The 19,582-nt window shown below is 36.4% G+C and overlaps 1 protein-coding gene across 6 annotated transcripts in view; it reads left to right on the top strand.

Annotated features, from left to right (window-relative positions):
• STXBP5L (syntaxin binding protein 5L) overlaps positions 1 to 19,582 on the top strand; it is a 348,858-nt gene that overhangs the window by 47,778 nt on the left and 281,498 nt on the right. For all 6 annotated transcript variants that reach the window (XM_056109191.1, XM_056109190.1, XM_056109192.1 and 3 more), the window contains exon 3: positions 7,700 to 7,797. In XM_056109191.1, coding sequence (XP_055965166.1) covers positions 7,700 to 7,797 — 98 coding nt within the window. The remainder of the gene's footprint in view (positions 1 to 7,699; positions 7,798 to 19,582) is intronic.

The following is a 19,582-nucleotide window of genomic DNA, read 5'->3' as shown; positions in this document are numbered from 1 at the left end:
TTTGAAAAATAAAATTCAAAGTCAATGAAAAGAAGTAATAAAATTAGAGAATAAATCAAATAGAAATTGAACTGGTATAAAAGATCAATGAAACCAAGACCTGACTCTTCAAAGTACAAGCAAAATTAACAAATATTTACACTGGTCCATGAAGATAAAAAGAGAAAACCTTAAGAGACTGAATCAGAAATGAAAGGGAGGCATTGCATTAGATATAACAGAACTATAAAATAACATGAGACTGAGTTGGATAACCTGAAAAAGTGGATGAATTTTAAAATAATTAAAAATTCCCAAGACAGAATCAGGAAGTAATAGAAACCTGAATAGACCAGTTTCAAGCAAGGAAATTTAAATAGTAATGAAGAGTTTTTTCAAAACTAAAATCTGAGGCCCAATGATTTTACTCATGAGTTTTCCTAAATCCTCAAATATAACCTATTATCTGTTTGTCTCTAAATCTGTCAAAAACTTGAAGGAAAGAGGATTCATCCAAACACTTTATAGGCCTATGTTGCCTTATACTGAAAAAAGACACCACTAGAAAAAAAAATCTCTGATAAAAATAGATGTGAAGATTCTCAACCAAATCTTGACAAACTAAACTCAACAATATATTAAAATGGTATTTCTCAAATTAGGGACACATGTCTCTCTTGGGTTTCCAGGTTAGTTTTCAAGAGGGCCACAGTTGAAAATGACTTATATGAGGCAGCAGACTGTAAGATTAGAGAGTCAGCCAAAAAAGATAAGGGAGTTAAAGGAAGGAAACAAGATTAGACAGGAATCTATAGAAAAAAGAGCGAAAAATTAGGCAAAATGTATCATGATACTAATTTCAGTGGTGTCTTCCACGATATCACTCCATTGATAAATATATCAGAAGGACAAAGGAAATTATATCTAACTAAAAGTTCTACACTGGAAAGAAACTTTTAAACAGAAGAACAGGAATCCTGCTAAGGAGACCTCCTACAATTGTGTGAGGCTTCTTTACCGCTTTCTTTTACCCTGTCTTAAAATCTTCATCTGAAAAACAAACAACCCCAAATGGTATACGGCTGGATATAAGAAAATATTCACATACCATATATCTGACAAAAGACTAATATCCAAAATATGTAAATTACTCACAAAACTCAACATAAAAAATTAAAAATATGAAGAAATAGGGACCCTCATTTACTCTTGTGGAAATGTAAACTAGTTTGCCTCAATAGAGAATGGTATGAATATTTCTCTAAAAATTATAAATTTAACTGTCATAATATTCAGCAACTGCTCTCCTAGGTATCTATCCAAAGAATGCAAGCACACTAGTTCTAAAAGATTCATGTTTAGCTGTGTTCATTGCTATGCTAGCTATTTACAGTGGCCAAGATCTGGAAATAATTCAAATGCTCGACAACAACTCAGCTGATATGGATATGGTATATATGCACAAATTGAATCCTACTCAAGTATGGGAAAGTTTTACCTTTTGGAACAGCATGGTTGGAAATGCGGGACATTCTACTAAATGAAAGAAGTAGAATGGATAATGACAAATATCTATGATCTAATTCATATATGGGTTATTAGGGTAAGGAAGCAAATAAGTAATGTCCAGTGAAACAAACCCACAGACTCTGACCACAGAATTGAGGCTTCCAAGGTGAGCAGAATATGCAGAACAGATCTAATGCACTGAACATTGGCATTTCAGTGGTGAGTTTGGTGTGGTATCATTGTATTTACAAAACATAAAAAGTGTTATATTCATTTTTTAGTAGTTATATTCTAAAGTAATGTTACTTCATAAAATAGGGGGTGCAAAATATTTGGCTGAAAAATAGAATCTTTTTTCATTTATGTAGATTACTTGAAAGTTTATAGCACATTTTTTATTGAAATTATTCCTACCAAATGTTACTCCTTTTCATATTTCGTTCTTTCTTACATTTTGGTCTTACATAACTCATTATGATCTTGTGAATTCTTGTATTTTTATTTTTTAATTGTTATTTAAGAAGGTTTTAAACATAGATAGCAACTGAAAAATTATTCTAGGAAGTTGTATATATACATACATACTTACATGCGTGTATATACTCACAGCTCAATTATTGGTTGTTTTTCTATGATTACTTTTTTAACATGTCTTTTATCTATACCTATTGTTTTGGTGAATGCATTCTGAAACGAATTATGTGTCAGCTTACTTATCTACTAAAACCTTAGTATTCATATTATTGTATTTTTATATTTCTTTTGTATCTTTTTAAAGTGTTAATTATAAAAAGAACTCACAAATTGGGTGAGAAACTCATAAATTAAATGAGCTTTAGCTCTCGCATTTGACCCATCAATATCACTCCTGGGAATATATCCCAGAGAGGCAAAAAAGTATAGTCAAAGTGACATCTACACTTGTTTGTTCATTGTAGCACAGTTTACAATAGCCAGAATCTGGAAAAAACCTGAGTGCCCGAGAACAGATGAATGGTTAAAGAAACTTTGGTACATCTACACAATGGAATACTATGTACCTGTTAGAAAAGATGAAGTCATGAAATTTACATACAAGTGATTCTACATGGAAAATATCATGCTAAGTGAAATGAGTCAGAAAGAAAGGGACAGACATAGAAAGATTGTGTTCATCTGTAGAATATAAAGTAACAAAATAGGAGACGAACACCCAAGAATAGTTGCAATATGTACCAGGAGGTTTCCTCCATGGTTTGGAGGCCAGCCACACATACTGGCAGAAAAAGACAGCTCAAATAGAGAAGCGAACACCAAGTAAAGGGTGTTGGGAAGATCCTCCCAGGATGGGAGATGCATGCTGAAAGTAGACTATAGACCAAACTTGATTGCCACTTAATGCCTCTTTTGCAAACCTCAGCATCCAAAAGGAGAGAGAGAACAAAAGGGAATGCCCTGCCACAGAGGTGAGGGGGGTGGTAGGAGGGATACTGGGATCACTGGTGGTGGAGAATGGGCACTGGTGGAGGAATGGTATGTGATCATTGTGTAACTGAAACCCAAGCACAAAAATTTATAAGTCCACAAAACTGTACCTCATGGAGTTTCTCTAATAATTTTTTAAATGAGCTTTAGCTAATACATATACTTGTATAATCAAAATCTCTATCAAAATTTATTAATCCTTTTTCTGACATGTTGTGTGAAAATATTTTCTTCTGATTAGCAGATTACCCTTTAACTTTAGTGTTTCTTTTGCTACAAAGAAACTTTGATTTGATACAATCCCAATTTGAAACAATCCAATTTCTTTATTTTCTTTTTTATTTTTTTTCATGTCACTATTCCGTTTTTCCAACACCATTTTTTTGAAGAGACTGTCTTTACTTCATCCAAGAGTGGATCTTTGTTTTAAATCATTCAATTATTTAGATGAGGATCTATCATTGGGTATTCACCTCTAATCCATTGATCTGGGTCCATCCTTCTTCTACTATTATTTTTTCCCCATTTCTATAGCTTTATAGTATACTTTCAAGTTTTGAAACACAGTGCCTTAAATTTCATTATTTCTCAAAATGGATTTATGTATTTGGGGTGTTTTATAGTTCCATACAAATTTTTACCAGTGGCCATTCTAAATCTTTGAAGAATGTCATCAGGATTTTGATTTTGAATATATAATAATTTAGATGGTCATATTGAGAATATAACTTCTTCCACTTAATGAAATGGAATATTTTTTTTCATTTTCTGAGGTTCTTTTCTATCTCTTTGTTAAGTGACTTGTATTTTTTTCAGGTAAAGTTCTTTCACCTCTTTTGTTGATTCCTAGGTACTTATTTTTAGGCACTATTTTGAATGGGGTAGTCTCTTTGGTATCTTTCTCTTCTAGATCACTGTTTGCATATAGAAATGCAACTGATCCCTCCACCTGTGCCCAGTATCCCTCCCACCACCCCCATCCTATCCCCCATCACCCCACCCTGCCTCTACAGCAGGGCATTCCCTTTTGTTCTCTCTTCTTTTGGGTGTCGTGGTTTGCAATATTGAGTGGCCATCATTCGGTCCACAGTCTACTTTCGGCACACATCTTTCAACTCGATCGAGCCCTCCCAACATCCTTTACTTGGTATTCTCTTTTCTATCTGAGCTGCCTTTCCCCCCAGCATGTGAGGCCAGTTTCCAAGCTGTGGAGCAGACCTCCTGGTCCTTATCTCTATTATTCTTTGGTGTTAGTCTCCCATTCTGTTACTTTACATTCCACAGATGAGTGCAATCTTGTCTGTACCTCTCTTTCTGACTAACTTAACTTTCTGATTTGACTTAACATGATACTTTCCATGTTGATCTACTTATATGCAAATTTCATGACTTCATCTTTTCTAACAGCTGCATAGTATTCCACTGTGTAGATGACAAAAGTTTCTTTAATGAGTCATCTGTTCTTGGGCACTTGGGTTTTCCCCCAGATTTTGGCTATTGTAAACTGTGCTGCAATGAACATATAAGTGCAGATGTCATTTCTACTATACTTTTTTCCCCTCTCCAGGATATATTTCCAGGAGTGGTATTGCTGGGTAAAATGGGAGCTCAATTTCTAATTTTTTGAGAATCATCCATACTATTTTCCAAAATGGCTGGCCCAGTGGAGGGATGGGTAACCGATCATTGAATGACTGAAATACAAACACGAAAGTTCATAAGTTTATAACTGTACCTCTTGGTGATTCACTAATAAAAAATGAATTAAAAAATAAAACAGATATGCTGGTTGGAAAAAAAAAGAAATTTAACTGAGTTTTGTGTATGATTTTGTAGCCTGCTATTTTGTTGTACTGGTTTATTGTTTCTAAAAGTTTTTAGTGGGGTTGAAGTGATAGTACAATGGGTAGGGCATTTGCCTTTCACACACCCAAACTAGGTTCAATCCCTAGCATTCCATATTGTCCCTCGAGCACCGCCAGGAATAACTGTGAGCATCGCCAGATGTGATCCCAAAACACAAGTAAATAAATAGATAAAATTAACATTTTTAATGGAATTCTTAAGGTATTTCTTTTTAAAATTTAATTTAATTTTTATAAAGTAGTTCACAATATTTTATTACATTTAATATTCTAACTCCAATCCAACCACCATTACACCTTCTCACCACTATTGCGGCCGCGCGACATCATATGGTCTTCATAACCATCAATAGGAAACAAGTTATTTCACGATGCCTTTTCAGCAGGTCTGATTGTTGGGGTAAAATTCCAAAAAATAATGGTGCATCTTTTGTTGAAATAATGAATGTAGTGAAAGTAGAGAGAGAGTTAAGTGGAAATCATCTGCTTCACAGCCATGGGGAGAGGTGGGCTGGGGGGTATATTGGGGTTCTTGGTGGTGGAAAATATTAACTGTTGAAGGGATGGGTGTTTGATCATTGTGTGCCCGAGACTTAAATCTGAAAACTTCGTAACTGTTCTCATGGTGATTCAATAGATAACATTTTTTTAAAAAAGGAATTGCTTCACATATTTTATCATTTTATTTACAATTAGTGATTGTTTGGTTTCTTTTCTTAGTTGAAACACTTTGATTTCTTTTCATTGCCTAATTGCTGCCACTATGACTCCTAGTCAAATATTGGCTGAAAGTGGGAAAAGTGCACTCCTTGTTTTGTACTTTCATCTCAGAGAGAAGAATTTTAGCTTTTACCCATTTAGTATTATAGCAATTGTGGATTTCTTGTAAATGGCTGTTATTATCTTGAGGAAATTTCCTTTTCTCCCTTTCTTGTTGAGGGTTATTTTTTAAAGCATCATTTGGTGTTGGATTTTGTCAAAAGCTTCCTCTATGTTGATTTATAATCATGACTTATATTTCCTTTTATTAATATGATATGTTACAATGATTGACTTACATCAGATAAAGGATTCATATCCAAGATATACAAACAGTAACAGAGATCAACATCAATAAATCTTTATAATCACATTAAAAAATGGGGAGAGAAAATGAGCAAAAATTTCTCATAAGAAGACATGATTTGTAGACATATAGAAACTGTCATTATCACTATCATGAATACCCAAGTTAAGACAACAAAACATCACCTCACAACAGTGAGAATGACATATATCAGAGAGGATAGGAACTACTTGTCCTGGCAGGGATATGATGCAAAAGAAAATTTCATGCACTGCTGGTGGAAACGTTGTCTACTGTAGTCCTTATGTAAAACATTATGAGATTCCTCAAAATACTAAAAATAGAGCTAGCCTATGACCCATCAATACCACTACTCACAGTATGCAAAAACAACCTTTCAAAAAGATATGTGTACATCTGTATTCATTGCAGCAATTTAGTACAATAGCCAGTTTATGGAAACAAGGTGCCCAGTAATAGAAAAATGGATAATGAAGCTACGGTATATACACACAATAGAATACTACTCAGCTCCAAGGAATGATGAAGTAATGCAATATACACTTATATGGGTGAAACTGAAAGATCTTTGTTAAATGAAATCAGTTAGAAGGATAAGATCAAATACCAGATGTTTTCACTACTCTGTTATTTATAGAATAATATAACTAGGGAATGGTAGGTAGCAAATAATTCAGAAAAAAAGATGTTAAGGAAAGAGAGAAATGGAAGGGTAAACAAAAAGAGGAGGTGTGATAGTTACTCAGGGAAAAGTAACTCAGGGACCAGGGTCCCTAGATGGTGTAGAGACAAAGTATTGGTATATATAATCCAAAATGTCCAACACTACAAGCATGGCACTCAAACTATAACAATTAAACTTAAATATTTAACAAATGACAAGTTGGGGGATGAGAGGGAATCTGGAGTAAGTGGTGAAGGGATGGGGATATGGAGTGTGGAGGTGGGAACATTATATGCCAGGAAAATTAACTGTTATAAACAAGTACAAAAATGTCTGAATAAAAGGAAAATAATTAGCTCTGTTAAAATTCTTTATATATATGTATACATAGCAAAAATATATAGAATGTTATATCCATTTAATAAATTAAAATACCCCTTGTCTGTCATTTTTCCTCATTACTTTTCTGGTTATGTTTTTTACGTATATGGTTAGTTTTGCTTATTCATAATTTTATATCAATGCAATCATACTATAAGCACTCTTTTGGTTTTGCTTGAAAGATCATACTATTTAGAGAATTATACATATTGTTACCTTTGTGATTTTTCTAATATTTGGATAGTCTTCTGTTGTATGAGATAAATTATTCCACAGATTTGCTTTTTGATTTTCCTTTTCTTGAACACATGGGTAATTTCTAGGTTTTTATTCATAAAGCTATTAGAGCATCCTTGTACGAATTATTTGTATAACAAATACACTTAATTTTCCTGGGTATATACATAAGAGTTGAATTTCTGGACCATAAAACAGGTATACATCATGACCACAATCACGACCATCCTGTTGTTCGTCGATTGCCTCGAGCAGGCCCCAATAACGTCTCCTTTGTCCTAGACCTGAGATTTTTTTAAATGTGCCATATTCAAGGCTCTTTCAGGGTTAGGTATACATAGTTTTACAAAAAAAGTAAGATTTTTCCAAGGGGTTTATGTCATTTTTTACCTTACTAACTCTTGATAGTATTTTTTCCAGCATTTTAGTCACTTAGGTGGTTGGGTAGTTGTATCTTGTGATTTAAAATTTTATTTTCTTGATGAGTATTTTTTATTATTTTCTCTTTTTCAGACAGTTCGACATGGTTTTCCTTATCAGCCCACAGCACTGGCTTTTGACCCAGTTCAGAAAATCTTGGCTATTGGGACGAGAACAGGTGCTATACGAATGTATCCTTAATTTTTGGTTCATTATTTGAATTATTAATACTAATTACCTATCCTTAAATATGCAAATAAACAAATGATTATGACAAAGCAACATGTACCATTTTCTTTATAAGTAAATAAGAATTGTAAAAACCCACAAGATCGATTTTTAAAACATTTTTCAGGTCTTTAGAATAAGTATTCTTTTTTAAAATTTAATTTCTGATATTGGTAATTTGTGTGCTCTCTTTTTTGTGATTAGTTCAGTTACTTTACCAATTGTGTTTATTTCTAAATTTTTTAAAATTTCATTGCTTTCCTGTATGTTTTCCTGATATTATAATTCACGAATATGTGTCTTGAACTTTTAAAATCCTTTAAAATCTTATTCTGTTTTGTTTTCCCATTTATTTTGACCTTTCTAATTTCTTAAACTGGATAATTTATATGAGAACAGTTTTTTATTTCTAAGATACGTTTGTTGTACATTTGCCTTATATGCAGCTGGCCTGGCCAGCCGGGTCTGATTCCTCTCCAAGAGCCCGGCAAGCTACGGAGAGTGTCTCACCCACAGGCAACGCCTGGCAAGCTACCTGTGATGTATTCAATATGCCAAACACACTTCATTAAGAAAATTTTTATCAAATATCAAAAATTAACACCACCCTAACACAATATTCAAAATACAAGAGGGAATACTTAAAATTTTGATGTATTATTTATTACAACTAAGATTAAATGTGAACTGTCTCATAATTAAAAATTTGTTTTAAAATAGGATATCAATAAAGCAGATTTGGGGGAGAAATATTAGAGTAGCACTGTAGCATTGTCCTCTCGTTGTTCATCGATTTGCTTGAGCAGGCTGAGTAACGTCTCCATCCTGAGATGAGAAGTCTCCATATTGAGACTTGTTGTTACTGTGTTTGGCATATTGAATACATGACAGGTAGCTTGCCAGGCTTTGCCTGCGGGAGAGATACTCTTGGTAGCTTGCCGGGCTCTTGGAGAGGTAGTGTCGAGTTCACCGAGTTCATGATGAACTGTCTGAGTTCATCATGTCGACCAAGACCATCCATGGTAACTCACAGTTCCAGAAGGCAGAATCTAAATGTTGGACATGGGAGTCTCCCGGTGGACGATTCCACAATGAAATAGACCACATCATATTCAATCGACGGTTTTGTCTGACTGATGTCGCTGTTGTCCCAAAATTCCGAACAGGATTGAACCACCATCTCCTTCGTGCAAAATTCTACTTCACAGAGCGGGGAGAAAGGGCTGCAAAGTTCAAAAAGAGAACTCCCAGAAAGACCAACAACTGGGAGCTCTTTGGCACTATTGCAGCAACATGGGAAGATGCCATTGTTGACAACATTGACAAAGAATATGATCGACTCATTCAGCACCTCCATGAGTGTGCGAGGAATGCCAAGAGAGAGATAGCCATAAATAAACACCTGTCTTCGAAAACTCTTGAGCTTATTCGATTCGCCAAAGTGGTTTGGCGTGTGCCTCAGGCAACTGCAAGCTAACGTCCGAGCTCGCAAAGCAATGCAGAGATGCGATCAAGGAAGACCTCAAAGAGAGAAGACCAGAAGTACTGGTAGAAGCGGCAGAAGCCGGGAAAAGTATTCGTAACGCCTGCCTGTCCTTCGGCAACTATAAGACCAAGATGACTGCCCTTCGATGTCCTGATGGATCTATCACATCCTCCAGAAGGGCAATGGAGAAGATTATCCATGACTTCTACTCAAATCTCTTCAATAGCCATGTCCACTTGCCGACATACCAAATTCCACAGGATGGATATGTCGTTCCCAACATTCTCCCTTCCGAAATCTGACACGCCATTTCATCAGTAAAGAAACGAACAGCACCCAGCCCAGACAAGGTCAGACCTGAACACCTGAAGAATCTGCCATCAGTACTCATCAATAGACTGGCTCGGCTCTTCACATGCTACCTGTCTGAATGCAAGGTTCCGTCCCAGTGGAAAACCAGCGGGACCATACTACTGTTCAAGAAGGGAGACATCTGTGACATTGGCAACTATCGCCCGATCTGCCTAGCGTCTGTCATCTACAAGTTGTTCACCCGAGTCATCCTAAAGAGGATTGGCAGAACACTAGATGAAGGACAACCATGCGAGCAAGCAGGGTTCTGCAAAGGATTCAGCACCATCGACCATATCCACACGATAACCAAGCTCATTGAGGTTTCTCAGGAGTTCAAGATGCCGCTCTGTTTAACGTTCATTGATTTAAAGAAGGCCTTTGATTCTGTTGAGATGGAAGCGGTCATTGAAACCCTAGCCAATCAGGGCATTCAAGCCCAATACATCAGGATCCTCCGTGAGCTGTATTGCGGATTCACTACCAGGATCTCACCATTCTACAAAGAAGTGATCATTGATGTCAAGAGAGGGGTTCGCCAGGGTGATACCACTTCACCGAAACTCTTCAGTGCCACCCTCGAGAACATCATGCGACGACTGGAATGGGAAGGAATGGGAGTGAAGATAGATGGTCGGCAACTACAGCACCTTCGCTTTGCTGATGACATTGTTCTAATAACACCAAGCATCAGCCAAGCAGCACAAATGCTGGCCGACTTTGACCGTGAGTGTGGAAAGGTAGGACTACAGCTGAATCTTATGAAGACAATGTTTATGAGAAACAGCCTCGTTCCTGACGCCCCATTCACTCTCAATGGAACGACCATCTCTGAATGCAACAGCTCTGTGTACCTAGGTCGAGAAGTCAACATGACAAATGACCTGGCACCCAAGCTGCGCATGAGGAAGAGAGTGGCTTGGAACGCCTTCAAGAGCGTTGAAGAAATAGCTAAGAGGACGAAGAACCTCTGGTTCTGGGCACATCTCTTTGATTCCACTTCTTCCTGCATTAACATATGCCTCAGAGACCTGGGCCCTATGCAAACAGGATGAGAACGCTATTCAGGTCTCCCAAAGAAGAATAGAAAGAGCTATGCTTGGAATATCACGTTTCACTCTAATGAGAGAAAGAATTTGGAGTTCCGACATCTGTCGACGATCAAGAATCAGGGACACTGTCTCGTTTGCCAAGGTGTCAAAAATTAGATAGGCTGGTCGCGTAATGAGATTGAGAGATGACCCTGGACTAGAGCCGTTACCAACTGGATTCCACGGGATGTCAAAAGACCGTGTGGCCACCCACCTACCAGATGGTCAGACTTCTTCATCAATATCATGAACGATCGGTTTGAGGCTCTTCATGTTCCTAGAGCGAACAGACGCCATTGGGCTTCACTAGCACACGACAGGGACAAATGGAGACATTACTGGCGCCGCTCGAGCAAATCGACAATTAACGGGAAGTTAAGTGATTAAGTGATTAAACTTTCCTGTATGTTTTCCTAATACTATAATTCACTAATATATGTCTTGATCTTTTAAAATCTTATTCTGTTTTGCTTTCCCATTTAATTTGACCTTTCTAATTTCTTAAACTGGATAATTTATATCAGAACATTTTTTCATTTCTATGATACATTTGTTGTACGTTTGCCTTGCGTGCCTGGCCAAGCCAGGTCTGATTCCTCTCCAAGAGCCCGCAAGCTATCGAGAGTATCTCTCCCGCAGGCAAAGCCTGGCAAGCTACCTGTCATGTATTCAATATGCCAAACACAGTAACAACAAGTCTCAAAATGGAGACGTTCTCATCTCAGGATGGAGACGTTACTGGTCCTGCTCGAGCAAATCCATGAACAATGGGAGGACAATGCTACAGTGCTACTCTAAAATTTCACCCCCAAATCTGCTTTATTGTTATTCTATTTTAAAACCAACTTTTAATTATGAGACAGTTCACATTTAATCTTAGTTGTAATAAATAATACATTAAAATTTTAAGTATTCCCTCTTGTATTTTCTAGAATATTGTGTTAGGGTGGTGTTAATTTTTGAGATTTGATAAAATTTTCTTAATGAAGTGTTTGGGCCAGAGATTATTTTATGAGATGTTTTCTATTACAAATTCAATTTATTTAATAGTGATAGAACTACTTTTGATATTTTATCTTAATTAAATTTTGGTAGTTTGTGTTCAGTCTAATATATGGTCTATAAGTTTTATTAGAATTGTTTTATGCAACTAGTTTTCTTTTTCTCAGAATGTGACTATGTTTATTTTATTTTATTTTAGGCACTGTTGTTTACAAATTGTTAGTTGTAGAATTTCCTTTATTCACTCCACTTTTTTATTTGCTTTATGATCAGTTAGATTTATTTTTCCTACAATTGCTAATTCTACATCGACCTTAATACAAAGTTTGACTCAGGGCTGGAGAGATAGCTCAGTGGGTAGGGCGTTTGCCTTGCAGACGGTCGACCCGGGTTTGATTCCCAGCATCCCATATGGTCTCCTGAGCACCGCCAGGAGTAACTCCTCAGTGCAGAGCCAAGAGTAACCCTTGTGCCTCGTCAGGTGTGACCCAAAAAAAGCAATAAAATAAAATAAAATAAAATAAATGACTCAAAAATGGATAGCAATAAATAAAATCAAGGATGAAATTAAGTCTTAATTATTGATTTGGTAGATTTTCTCTTTTTAAGATATGTATTTAGCATCATTGATTTTTCCCTCAGTACTCTTTTCCTCTCAATCACAAATTCTGGTGTGTTTTTATCTTCAGTTACTAAAGTTCATTTTGTTTGTTTGTTTTTGGGCCACGCCCAGTGATACTCAGCACTTACTCCTGACTACACTGAGGGGTTATTCTTTTGAAGAGTAGTCTTTTGAATCTCTTTGGCTTGTGTTTTTATGTTTAGAATTATTGTGTCTTCCTGATGAATTAACCCCATTATCATTATGTAATGTCTTTGTGTTAAGTAGTTTCTTGGTCTTAAACTTATTAATGTAATTACTTCTGCTTATGAGTGTAATGTTTTTATGGCACATCTATTGCCATGTTTTAATTTTTAGCTTACCTATATAATTGCATTTGAAGTGAGTTCATTGCAAAGACTGCATAGTGTTATGTAATTTTCTGTCCTTTTTACTGATATTAGCTTCAATTTTACAGTATAATTATTGACATTTGTATACATTGTGGAAAAGGTCATAATTATAACATGCATCACCCATGATCCAGAGTTAGCATTTTTCTTTTTTGTTTTAATTTAAATACCATTGTTCACAAAGTCATCCATGAAACAGTTGCTTCAGGCATTCAAAGTTCCAAAACCAATCCCACCACCATTGTGACCTTTCCTCCACCAGTGTCCCCAGTTTTTCATCTACTCCCGAGCCTGCTCTTGTAGCAGACTCAAGCTTACTTCATATTGCTTGTTAGGTAGACCAGAATGGCAAATGAAATTATTAAAAAAATTGATCAATAAAAATCAATTTTTGATGGTTTTTACATTTCACAATAGTGTTACTAATGTAATTGAAGATTTACTGAGCTGGTTGGTGCTAGTTGGCCCTTTTATGTTAATTGTTTTTACTCATTGAATTTGGTGGACTTCTGTGCAAATGTCTGTCACATTTGCTGTACTCTTACTGGGTTCTCAGTACTGTGAAATTTGGAGGTGTTGTACCACATTTGATGACATGGTGGTTTGATGATGTTCAATTGTGGAGCTGGATTGTAATATGCCAGGGGATATTGGGTGTAGATGTGGGCTTCTGAGCCTTCTGGTAGGGAAAAGAATCTACCTATCCTCAGAAGGTCACAGAGTTCTCAGCCTGGAGATATGTCTACTTGGAAGGATTCATGGGCTTGGCATCTTATAGAATAGAGTAGTATTTGTTGATTTGGGGGCCCCCTCCTTTTTTGGGTGTGGTTGCACCTTTTTTTAATGTCTGCATTTTATTTATTAATTTTTTTGGTTAAAGTTAGGTGTTTTAGACATTAGATCTTTCTCTAATATATGATATATGGATACTTTATTCAGTAGAATGTATTTTACCTTGTTGTTACAACTAAAAGTGATGTTGTTTTGCTTTATTTCTTTTTCACTATCTTATTGTTTGTATATGGAAATGGCTTTTTTTCTTTTTGGGACACATCCCACAATACTCAGGAGTTACTCCTGGTTCTGCACTCAGGAATTACTCCTGTCGTTTCTCAGAGGACCATACAGGATGTAGGGATCAAATCTGGGTCAGCCAGGGCAAGACAAGCATCCTACCCACTGTACTATCTATCCAGCCCTCATCACTTGTTAAACTAATTATTTCTACTTGTTTCATTATGGCATTTTCAATGTTTATTATCATGTCTGAAAATAATTTCATAATTTATTCTTTTCAAATTGGATTCCTTTCATATTTCTACCAAACTGATATATCTAGGACTTCCAAACTGTTGATAAGTACTAGTGAGAGTACATTTTTGTCATTCCAAATAGTAGAAGAAAAGTGTTAACTTTTTCATTATTGAGTATGATGATGCTTGTGGGTTCATCTTATTTGAAATTTGATGTTGCGTTATGTTTCTTCTACTCATAGCTTTTTTATTTCCAAACCATAAACATATTAAATCTGTTTAAATGCTCTTTTGGCTTCTATTTATATGATCTTGTAATTTTTTTCTTTTTCTTTAAAAAATTTTAATATATTTTTAATTACAATACTGTGAGTTGCAAAGGTTTTATAATAGAATTGTTTCAGGAATACAATGTTGCAACATCAATACCATCACCAGTGTCCCCAGAGTCCCTGCTATCTCCCAGCATGCCCCCTGGCAGGCATATAGCAAATCTATTTTTATTTTCATTGAAATGAGATGTTATATTACCTTGTATTTGTTGAACTATCCTTGTCATCCTAAGATAAATCCTGATAAATGATTCCTTTGACTGTTACATATTTATTTTATCAAGATTTTGTTTAGGATTTAAAAATCTGTGTTCAGTGATATCAGTCTGCAATTTTGTGATTGTGGTGGTGGGTTGGGAGTGGGGATATGCAGCTATGCTCAGAGATTACTGCTGGCTCTGTACTCAGGAATCATACTTTGTGGTGCTGCAGGGACCTTATAAAGTACTGGGGCTTGAACCCAGGTCTGCTGCATCCAAGGCAAATGCCTTACCAGCTATATTATCTTTCTGGCCTGTTTTTTGCATTATTTTATTTGTGATTTTGGGATGAAAATTATATTAGTAAAATAAAAAATATATACGTATGAATTAGTATTCCTTCTTCATTTTCTTTGAAGAGTTTCAGTAGGATACACGCTAGTTTTTTTGAAAAATATATAACATTTTCTAGTGAAACAATTTGGTCCTGGGCTTTTTTTTCCATGGGGAATCTTTTAATTATTATCTCTATTTTAGTACTCATGATTAGTTTATTTAAGCCCTCTTTTTCTCCTTGGTTCAGTTTAGGAAAGTTTATGACTCTAAAAATTTATTTCTTGTCAAATTTGTTTGTAGATAGAGATCATAGTAGCATCTTGTGAGTCAATTTTAACTTGCTTGTTTTGGGGCCACACCCACTGCACTCCTGTTTACGACTGTCTCTGTGCCCCTGGAGGGGCTTAAGGACCATATGGGTTGCCTGAGATCAAGGTCAGGTCAACTGTATACAATGTATACAAGTTGTATACCTTTCCCACTGTACTATCTCTCTAGCTCCTCAAAGACCTTATTAAAGCATTCAAAAATAAAATTCCATGAAAATTGCAAGAAAAAAACTGAATTAAAGTATAACTGGTAAGATTTTTTTTGGATTTAAAAATATTTTATGTGACTTAAACAATTTTCCATAATTACTGACAAGTAATTTATCCACTGTACAATACTGTACTATTGTTCCAACCCCGTTGTGATTCTTTATATTACTAAGTATACGTTATAACTGCATTTTTTCATTTCTGATTTTTTATCAAGTTCTTCCCTTAAGAGTACAGTAAGGGAGCCTGAGCAATAGTACCGTGGGCAGGGCATTTGCCTTGCACACGGCTGACCCGGGTTCTAGCCCCAGCATTCCATATGGTCCCCCTAGCACCGCCAGGAGTGATTCCTGATGGCAGAGTCAGGACTAACCCCCTGAGCATAGCCAGTTTGACCCAAAAAGCCAAAATAAAAAAAAAAAGAATCTAGTGAGGGTGTTATCAATTTTATTAATCAGTTCAAGGAACCATCTTTTTTTACATTAATCTTTTGTATCACTAAAAAAATTATACTACATTTATTTCTGTTCAAATTTAATCATTTCTTTCCCTACCCTCCCCCCCTTTCTGGAAGATAATGTTTTTATTTTTTTAAATTGTATTTTTTTAAAGCGTTATGTTTCACAAAGTTATTCAGGGTTGATTTTTATCTTTTTTAGTTTCTTCAGGTAAAAGATTGGATTGTTAAAGATTTTCTTATATATTTACATAGGCTTGTACTTTGGAAAATATACTTGATAGTATGTTATTTACATAGTAATAAACAACTCTTTGTGTTTCATGTATAATCTTTCCTTAATAATGTCTAATTGCACTGAGAATGATGTGCATTTATTTCTATCAGAGCATTCCTTTATATACCTGTTAAGTCTATCTCTTTAAGAACTACATTTTAAGGCCATTCTTGTTAAATTTTTTTTCTTCTTATATTTATTTATTGAATCACTGTGGGAAAAGTTACAAAGCTTTCAGGTTTAAATCTTGGTCATACAATGATCAAACACCTTTCTCGTCACCAGTACTCATTTTTCACCATCAAGAACCCCAATATATCCCCCTCCCACCCCTCCAAATGCCTGTAAGGCAGATGATTTCCACTTAACTCTTCTCTACATTGATTTTGTTCATTATTTCGACAAAAGATGCACCATTATTGTTTAGAATTTCCTCCCCAACAATCAGAATTGCTGAAAAGGCATTGTGAAATACTTTGTTTTCTATAGCTGGTTATGAGAATCATATAATGATTTTGGATTTCTCCAAAGAGCCAGATAATTATGACATTGGTTTCTATGTGTCTGGTGTTATGGCTGTGCCGAAGAGCCACTTGTGGGGGACAACTCGTGACCTTGGTAGGGCATGAAGGACGAGCTGGTACCGCCCCCCTTCCCATGAGACTGCAGTTGCCCCGTCACCGCAGGCTCATACCTGGCTTTCCTATAAGCTCTGAGGTGGCAGCCACCTTGATGCTGGGGGCGTAAAAGGCGGAAGGGAGCAACACTCTTTCCCTCCCGGGGAGGCATGGCACTATAATTTAATGCATGGTCCATTCACTTTTCTGCCACAAGCTGCCGTGCTCTGGACTAAGTCCTTTTGCCTCTGGAGCCATGGCCATGCTGGAGAGCCACTCGTTGGGGGCAACTCATGACCTTGGTAGGGTATGAAGGATGAGCCAGTACTGCCCCCCTTCCCATGAGACTGCAGTTTCCCCGTCTCCGCCGGCTCATACCTGGCTTTCCAATAAGCTCTGAGGCGGCGGCCACCCAGTATGCAGTCCAGATGCATTTCTGCTAAAAACTGCTGGGTTTCGAGATTTGTTACTGAGTCTAGGAATCATGGCCATTAATCAGTTTGATCAGGAGCCAGAGAGTCCATTTGTAGGTGGTGACTTGGGGTCTCATTGGGATGGGGAAGAAAGGGCCGGTTCCACTCCCATTTGGTGAGGCCCCACGTGTTTTGTCTCTGCAGGCCCAACCATGATTGTCCAGTGGCCTCTGGAGGATAGTGGACACTGGGCCTCCAAGAGGAACAGCCCAAGGCATGAAACCTATTCCCACCTGGAGTGGTCTAGAGCCAGTAAACCTACTGCAGGAACAGGACGCATTTCTGCTAAAAGCCTTTGGGTTCCGAGATTCGTTTCTGAGTCTCTTGGATCATGGCCGTTAAACAGTTTGATCAGGAACCAGAGAGGCCATGCCTCCAATTATATAGCTGAGCCAGAAGTGGTTTGTGGGTGTGTCTCCCACATACCTAACTTTTACTTTCTTGGTAAACTTTACCCCAAGTTTTTGGGGTCTGGCCAAAGGCACAGCAGCAATTTTGGGGTATCTGAAAGTCTGATGGTGCCATCAGGCTGCTGATGCACTCGCCTCACAGGTACAGATTGACCTGCCGGCGGCACCATACCCCTTCTTGTTAAATTTTTTAATGTATTGTCTGCTCTTTGCTGAGGATTATGTATTTAAATTCTTTACAATTATAATTTTGACTTTCATTGTGTCCCTTCAGGCCTGTTAATGTTTTATTTATTTGAATTCTCCTATGGCCTGGTGATAGCACAGCAGGTAGGGTGTTTGCTTTGTACACAGCCAGCCCGGCCGAGCCGGGTTCGATTTTTCCACCCCTCTCAGAGAGCCCGGCAAGCTACTGAGAGTATCTCGCCTGCATGGCAAAGCCTGGCAAGCTATCCATGACATATTCGATAATGCCAAACACAGTAACAAGTGTCACAATGGAGACGTTATTAGGCCCGTGACAGTGACAGTGAATTCTCCTATTTTGGGTGCCAATATATTTATTACTATTTTATCTTTTTAATAGATTGCCTCCTTAGTCAATACGTGGTAATCATCTTTGTCTCATTATGTTTTCAGGTTATAATTCTACCTTATTTAAGTATGAGACTAGCAGTTCTTGCAATTTTTATGAATATTGGTTTGTGATATTTTTTTCTAGCCTTTTACTCTGGGCCTACGTTTCCCTTTATATCTAACATGAGACTCTTGATTACTTAGTGTGGATAGATGCTTCTTTTTAATTCACCTAGACTTTTCTGTTTCTGGCGAGTGAGTTTATCTCATTCACATTTATGGTGACTATTGTTATATGAGGATTATTTTCATTTTTAAAAAGCAGCTTTTTCAATTTTTTATTAAGATAACATGATGTACAAAGTTGTTCATAATAGAATTGTTTCAGGCATACAATATTGCAATATTAAATCTCACACGCAGTGTGCCCAGGGCCCCTGCCATTCCACAGTCTGAGCCATTGGCAGGCATATAACAAATTGCTTTTATATTACTTAGTCCAATAAACTTAAAAGGATGGCAAATTGAATTATTAGAAAAAAATTAATAAAGGTCAATTTATGATGATTAATTGCTATGTTTTTAATCTTAATCTAATAGAGGAAAACCATATGTACCATTAGTGAGTGCTGTATTCAATACCACATGATGGGAATATTTTCCTGTCCTTTAAAGAAGCTCTTTCAACACTTCTTGCAAAACTAAATTCAAGGCTATAAATTCCCTGGACTGTTGCTTATCCATGAAACTGTGTAGTTCCTTTAAATTTGAATGATAGATATTTGAGGATTTTTTTTTTCTGGCAGTCTATCTGTTTTTTTGATTGTTTTAAATGTATGCTTTTATTTGTTTCTGTCTTTTCAAGTGGATGTTTTTCCATGGTGATTAACTACCTTCCTTTTTACTTCTAACTTAGTCTACTCCAGATTTTAGTTTTTGTAGTTACCATATATATTGTGTCATACTTACTATATCTGAAAAAGTTTTCTGTATGTTGCTGTTATCTTCTTGTGATTTTCTAACTAAACCAATTCAGTCATTTTCTTTCTACATGCTTATGTTTTGCTACCTCAGATCACAGATTTTCTGATTATATCGATTCTTTTTCCATGCTTAAATTTTGCTACTTCATTTCACTTTGTTTCTCCTACTGTATTACCCTTTATCACTTTGCCCAAGGTTTTGTGTTCTTTTGTTTCTTCCTTCTTAGAAGACCTTTCAACATTTTTTTGTAGAGTATTCCTGGTGATGATAATTTGAGTCACTATATTAAGCATAAAAGACAGTTTATTGATGTAAGTAGCTGAAAAGTTTAATACAAACAAAGGGCAAAA

The sequence above is a fragment of the Sorex fumeus genome, unplaced genomic scaffold (assembly GCF_029834395.1).
Source record: "Sorex fumeus unplaced genomic scaffold, SorFum_2.1 ptg000265l, whole genome shotgun sequence".
NCBI classification, from domain to species: domain Eukaryota; kingdom Metazoa; phylum Chordata; class Mammalia; order Eulipotyphla; family Soricidae; genus Sorex; species Sorex fumeus.
Note: the sequence above shows the minus strand (reverse complement) of the source record. Positions and strands in the feature narration are given on the sequence as shown.